The sequence below is a fragment of the Saccostrea cucullata genome, unplaced genomic scaffold (genome assembly GCF_032062105.1).
Source record: "Saccostrea cucullata isolate Sc308-1 unplaced genomic scaffold, CSIRO_AGI_Scuc_v1 ctg4801, whole genome shotgun sequence".
NCBI lineage: Eukaryota > Metazoa > Mollusca > Bivalvia > Ostreida > Ostreidae > Saccostrea > Saccostrea cuccullata.
The window spans coordinates 36,518-43,304 of record NW_026930746.1 but is presented as its reverse complement, the minus strand read 5'-3'; the positions used below and the strand labels follow the sequence as shown (position 1 = coordinate 43,304).

At 34.2% G+C, this 6,787-nt stretch overlaps 2 protein-coding genes across 2 annotated transcripts; one reads left to right on the top strand and one right to left on the bottom strand.

The window, feature by feature from the left end:
* The first annotated feature begins 1,849 nt into the window (after positions 1 to 1,849).
* On the top strand, positions 1,850 to 3,750 carry LOC134229925 (uncharacterized). The gene is made up of 5 exons (XM_062711708.1): positions 1,850 to 2,079; positions 2,573 to 2,766; positions 2,868 to 2,936; positions 3,024 to 3,275; positions 3,709 to 3,750. The coding sequence occupies exons 1-5, from the start codon at positions 1,851 to 1,853 to the stop codon at positions 3,748 to 3,750; spliced, it is 786 nt and encodes a 261-aa protein (XP_062567692.1). The 5' UTR covers position 1,850.
* A 962-nt stretch (positions 3,751 to 4,712) lies between these two features.
* Positions 4,713 to 6,475, bottom strand: LOC134229924 (uncharacterized). Its single transcript, XM_062711707.1, has 2 exons — positions 6,382 to 6,475; positions 4,713 to 5,881 (listed from the first exon to the last, which is right to left on the bottom strand). Exons 1-2 carry the CDS (start codon positions 6,473 to 6,475, stop codon positions 4,713 to 4,715), a joined length of 1,263 nt encoding a protein of 420 aa, XP_062567691.1.
* Positions 6,476 to 6,787: the final 312 nt, after the last annotated feature.

Genomic DNA, 6,787 nt, shown 5'->3' with positions numbered 1-6,787 from the left:
TTTTATTCATTCGCGCAACTAGGTGCGGAGGGGATATAGCATCGCGAATATGTGTAACTGTGTGTGTTAGTTACAGCTTGTGGGCAAGATTTACCGAGAACCTTTGCATTAACCACTCTCAGCTTTTATATACTTGCGTGGCACTATAAAAGGACGAAGCCTATCATTTTCAAATTAATCTATGGAATATTTCTTAAAATAAAGCGTTTTTACTACCTTCTAACCCTGGAATTTTATGTACGACTTCACAATGCTTACTTCCGCTAATAGCTTTCATTCACGTCATTAAACGTTAGGCGGCGCTGCTGTTTTATAAGTGGTACGCGGGACGCTTGAATCCCGAAAGCGCTTGTAACTAATAAAAACAACATGGATTCCGACGCTGTGGATCTGGTAGATTGGCCGGTATCGCGCTTAAAAAAGGAGTTGGTCGATCGCGGAGCTCGGACAACTGGGCGAAAGACTCAGCTTATTGACAGGTAGTTTCATTTATCTTGTGATAACTTATTTTTGTTGCGGTATATTAAACAACAAATACATATATCAAAGCATGATTAGTAAACAGAGAGGATTTCGTGATAAAATGCAAGATGGAACAGGTATGGCAGATGCATCTCAACAACGATTTTGAGTGCTGTTGTTTCCCCCTTTTCTCTTTATATAGATATACATGTATAATCATTACTATATTAGATTAAGAGCCTACATAAGGAATGACAACTTCACCCCAGCGTCCATCACACTACCTGAGCCTTCTGTGGTGGACTGGCCCACATCAGGATTTAAGCAGCTTCAAAAAGACCACCATCTTATCCTTCCAAAAATATCCAAGGAGCAGATAGAGGCCTACTTCATTTACAGAATGGCTGGTACAATGAATTAACATAAATATAGAATCTCTCATGGTTTATGGTTGGATATTAATTTTATTCAACTAGATAACATTTTCTTTTCTTCAGCCTTGAAAAAGGGATAAAAAAAAACACACACACACATCAAATTTTGATAAAAAATCACACATCTTACCACAAATCAATGGGAATTTTTTTTTATAGTATGTTGAAATAAAAGAGTAAAACATGACATAATCTTTGTAAATACAATTTCATTTTTTTTAAATAAGAAAAAGTTAAATAATGGATTTTTTTTCTCTCAATTAAATGAAAGTAAACTATACAGTGATACAATAGAGTTCCTGGAATTCAGAAATATCATTCAACTTAAAATACATGTACTTCATTACTTTCATTCAGATGACAGACAAGCACGGAATGATTTAAAGTCTATAACAAAAGGACAACTGATGTATGAAAGTGACAGAGTACTGACATGCTCCATACTTATTCATGATAACATATACCTAAGTGGCATTGTAGGAGCAGCAATGAAGAAAAAGGTTATATATTTTTTAATCAAGTACGACTGAAATTATTTCAACATGACAAAGTGAGCATTAGTGATCTTCATGTTATTTATTTCAATTTCATAATGATTCAGTTATAGTTGTTAACGCCTTATTTAATTGAATGAATATAATCATATAACCTGGATTGCCTACGTCAAAAACGTATCAGTCCAATTGATGTTTCATTTAAAATACAGCAATTTTGAACATGTTGAAGGAACAATCATTTTATTTTCTACATTTAATAACTGGAAACTTAAATTATAAGGAATGAACTAAACAACTACCTAAGTCATACTGGTTTGCATATAACCTGAGTTTGAAGAGTTTAATTTTTTTTAATAAACTGCTCTGTAGTTTGTAAATTAAAGTGTAAACTGCCCCAACCCAGGTTATACCAGTATAACTTGAGTAGCTATTAAATTCATTCCCTTTATAATATTTAATGCTACAGGTATCAGATATATACAAGATAAGATTAGACAAAAAGTCTGGAGACCCTTTAAATACACACTGTGAGTGTCCAGCAGGGAAGGGGCCTCAGGGAAGCTGCAAACACATTGCTGCAGTCCTCCTGATGATAAAAGAGTTTACAGAATCAGGAGAACTCGGACTAGGGAAGTCGTGCACTGATACTTTAATGATGTTTACAAAACCAAAATCCTCCTATGATGGTAATTTATTATACCCCCCGCTTGAAAAGCGGGAGGGTATATAGTAATCGGTATTTCCGTCCGTCTGTACGTCTGTCCGTCCGTCCGTCCGTCTGTCTGTCCGTCCGTCCGTCTGTTACGCTTTAGGGTACCCATCTCTTATCCGCAACTCCTCTTATACCACTGAGTGAAATCTAATGGAACTTTCACAGAATCTTTATTACATATTGCCATTGTGCACCTCCTATTTTACTTTTGGATCTGACACATATTTTGGGTTTCCCGGCCACGGCAAAACATGGACTTTGTCATCAGTTATAACGATATGGGAGGCGGGGGGTATCATTTAGTGAGCTCATTGCTCACAGTACCTCTAGTTATTCCTTTAAATAATTAAGTAAATTCTGGATATTGTAAGTTTCTTTGAAACTGTATAATTTAACCCATCAGTTTTAAAACATTTTTGTTCATTTCACAGTAGTGCAATTTGTTTATTTTTTTGTGTGCTTTCAAGGATCTCCAGTCAAAGCTGAAAACCTTCCAACAAAGAGAAAGTTGGCTGCAGACTTCCTCAGTGACCCAAGGCCAGAGAAAAGAAGAAACTGTCCTGGATACAACGACTATGTACAATCTATAGTTACCAATTACTGCAGCCAGTCCTCAAATGATATCTCATTCCGATACATGTATGGGAAGGCAAATATTCAGGTATTTATATTTGAATGAAATAAGAAATTAATTACATTCTGGTGAAGTTGTATTTTTCAACAGTGTACAAGTAATTAATATGACAAAAATTTTTTTTCAAGGCTGCTGTCAAAGACCACGACTATTGCCAATTGCCTTTTACTGAGCACTGGGTTGATAATTCCATTAAGGTACATGTGATAGATTTTGTTAAAATAAATCGAACACTTATGATTTTTAGTTGTTTAGCAATTAATGCTAATCTTATACACATATAGGTAACAGAATCTGATGTAGTAAGGATTGAAGAGTCCACAAGACAACAGAGTGCAAGCCAGATTTGGTTCATCGAGAGGAAGTGGCGCCTTACGGCATCAAAGTTTGGGGAAATATGCAAGGCCACTTCTCGTCGAAATACCAGGAAGCTGTGTGCTGCATTATTGTCTGATGTTCAAATCAACAGTGAAGCTTTGCGGCATGGAAAAAATTATGAGGCAAAAGCTTTGAAAGTATTCAACAGCAAATTTAATGTACATGTAAATGCTAAGAAATGTGGGTTTTTTGTTTGTTTAGACAAGCCTTTTTTAGGTGCTTCTCCTGATGCTGTTGTTGATGGAAGTAGTATTGTTGAAATTAAATGTCCATTTAATGGCAGAAATAATGTTGTGAAACCAGGGAAAAATTTCAAATTTTTGAAATATGATGATGAGGGAAAAATTGTTTTGAAGACTTCAAGCAAATATTATGACCAGATACAAGGCCAGCTTTATGTAACTAAAAGGTCTCTGTGCTACTTTGTTGTATATACCTTAAGCGATTTGTTTGTACAGAAAATCTTGTTTGACGATGAATACTGTAACAATTGTCTCCTTCCTAAGCTAGAAACTTTTTACAAAACGTTTTTCAGAAGTTATGTTGCATTCATGTTTTAAAATGAAATTTTCTTTGTATTGCATTACACAGAACTCTTTTAAGAGGTCATTTGCCATTTACAGTGATCAATGATCAAGATAAATAACAAACAGTCTCAATACATGTTTATTGCATTTGGAAATATTCATTTCATCAATGGGTACCATACATGTAATAAATAGTTACATAAACAAACATATTTATATACACATGTATATTTATATATATATGTATGCAAACATTAATATCAGTCATTTTTTTTTTATCTTGTCTGAAAAAATGATTAGTACTGACATTCCACCACAGCTCTCAAATACTCAACTGTTACAGTTTGCTAAATACATGTATGAATTTTCAATGTTACCCTGAACTGTATATTTTAAAAAAATGTTAAGTGCATCCTAATCATTATTGTATATTGTACTTTATATAGTTTTCAGCTGTACTACAGTATTTAAGTCATCCATGTTCTGTGATTATATTAAGGTGATTGTGCAGAAAATATATACTTTTGTATGGATTTTTCATGTTGTTTTTTTCTGTCTTATTATGGAAGGTATAGAATAATCTTAAAATCTTCAAATCTTAAAATTTATATTGAATATTGTGTCATTCACTGTAGATTTCAATTTTTCCTCATTAGTATTTGTTCAAAGGAATATGTATCACTATAACAGTATATCACTACAGTGGAATTAGTACTCTTCAGTGTGCAATGATATGCTTCCTTAAGAACATGAATGATTTTTATATATACACATATTGAATACTGCAAAAACTTGAATTATAAAAGATTTTCATCTCAACATTCAACACTATCTAGCCTGGGGGCCATAAAAGTTAAATGAGCTCACTTTTTATCTCATTCTTACTTTTATCAAAGGAATATATAGTGGAAAAGTGAGACTGTGATCAAAAGTGAGCTCATCTAACTTTTATGGCCCGTAGGCCAGTTCTCTCTGTGGTGAAACTGAATTTTAAACACAGCTTATCAGTACATGCATGTATAAGCAACAGATTTTTTTTTTTTACAAAAAGTCACATAGAATATAACTTTATGCATTCTTTGGAACAATATTTCTCCTGAAGTTTGATATGGCAAAACAAATAAATATGATGCGTGACCCTAACTGAAGTTTACTATTAGAAATCCCATGCTTCAGTATTTTGAAACTCTTTGACAAACCGATAACTCTCTCAATGTGGATTCTTTTAGACGCCACTCTTCTATCATGAACCACTTCGTCTGGATCTAATTGGGATTTTCCCTTTAGCAGTGTTGGGGTATTAATATGAACATCTTGGTTAGCAAATAAATCCTGAACCATAATCCCCCTATCAGCCATGATGGAATCACCCTTTTCAAAGAGATTTAATGTAGGTTCTAAAAGACAAGATTTTTCAATAATCTGTCTATCAGAAGCAGAGCCCCCGTAGGAATCAGAAATGAAGGTTATGGCACCCTTTGGACTGCAACCAATCATTGTCTTGAGTGTGTTTTTGTGTTTGTAATTGGACCAAGTCACACTCTGACAGTTAACATGGGACGGCCTTTCAATAGGTATCTCAGTAGCGTCTAGTATAACTCTGGTGTTCGGGAATTTTGAGTTAAAGTCTTGAGGCATGTATTCATGGATGACGGCTGGAGCTGGCCAAATATTGATCTCTTTTAATTGGAAATACATGAAATTTATCCACGTAATAATTATTCTAGATACTGTGGACTCAGACACATTAAAGAGCATTGACAATTCAAGATCTTCTTTGTCTTGTCTAAGTTTGATTAGAGTCATAAATAACTGGTCTTTTGGATGGAGTAAGGAACACTGGTATGTGAGCTCATCTACACTGGGTCCAAGGCAGTGAAAAAACATCATAAAGTGGTTGTAATCTTGGAACCCAGTGTAGAAGTTAATGATTTTATCATTATTCATTAAACTTTCAACTGATAACTTTCCAAATGTTGGGATTTCACACTGTATGCCTTGGTCTTGCAGTACACGCTCTTGATCTTGATAGTCATCGCAGTCAACAGGAACTTCTGGTTCAGTACTTTTTACCTCTACTTCTTGCAGACAGTCAGTCTCCTGAAAAGAAATTACTGGTACATTTTCTGGCTGTGTTTGCCTCTTCTTGAATCGTTTTTCTCGTGGCGACTCTTCATAACTTGAAGTAAATGTGAAAATTGAAGGAACTGCATCTTCCTTTAGACGTGATCTGTCACCTTATTAAAAAAAGATAAAAAATGATTTATAATAGGAAAATAGTTTGAAATTTTTGAATGTTAATTAATTGAATATTTATATAGTATATTGTCCTGGATATTGATAAGAATAACCCCAAGCAAAATAAATTAGGAAAGGTTATCATTAATGTTTCTTTAATTTAATAATTGAATATCATTTTTAATTAATTTAGTATAAAAATAATTATCATGCTTATGCTGAGGTTGTAGGAAAAAATTAATATATCTGACAATAGTTTATATTATAAGCAATGATACTATATATAAAATACTCCCAAATAATTTCATCCGCTTCATCCTCATCATCCTTGCTTGCTGCATGTCTGTTTAACAAGACGTAACCTGGGAAATGGAAAACAAACCACAAAGCAACGCGAACAGAAATTCAATTTATTAGTTAAAAATAACTATCATCGAGAAAAAAAATGAAAATTCAACAAAAAACAATCCATGAACGTGTAATTAATATTCTAACTAACCTAACAGCGTCGTCTTGTAGTCACTAGCGAGAAAGTGGGCGTAACATACCACGTCGAACCTTCCAGGTCTCCATAGACGCTTTCTCTCGTCCATTCGTTTGATGGCAACTCTCCATTTCAAATTTAGCGATGCATCAAATGGGAAACGATGTCCGCCGGTATTTTTACATCCAGGAACGCAACAATACTGTGGCATATTATGTTAAACTAATTCAGTATATCGTAATACAGTAAGGTAGTTCAGCGTCAAGCAAAAACATTCAAGCGTCACAAGACAAAGCGTTTCCGAAACCACTTATAAAACAGTGGCGCCACCTTTTGACGTATAATGCACGGGTGGAACCTATTCGGGTTGCTTCAATAAACTGAAGTTTTATGTACGACTTGACAAATACCACTTCTGTTT

Coding starts and splice junctions, on each gene's coding strand:
- LOC134229925 (XM_062711708.1), top strand. CDS start 1,851: ATGCTACAGGTATCAGATATATACAAGATAAGATTAGACAAAAAGTCT. Junction 2,080..2,572: donor ACCAAAATCCTCCTATGATG/GTAATTTATTAT, acceptor TGTGCTTTCAAG/GATCTCCAGTCAAAGCTGAA. Junction 2,767..2,867: donor ATGGGAAGGCAAATATTCAG/GTATTTATATTT, acceptor TTTTTTTTCAAG/GCTGCTGTCAAAGACCACGA.
- LOC134229924 (XM_062711707.1), bottom strand. CDS start 6,475: ATGGACGAGAGAAAGCGTCTATGGAGACCTGGAAGGTTCGACGTGGTA. Junction 5,882..6,381: donor CTACAAGACGACGCTGTTAG/GTTAGTTAGAAT, acceptor TTTTTTAATAAG/GTGACAGATCACGTCTAAAG.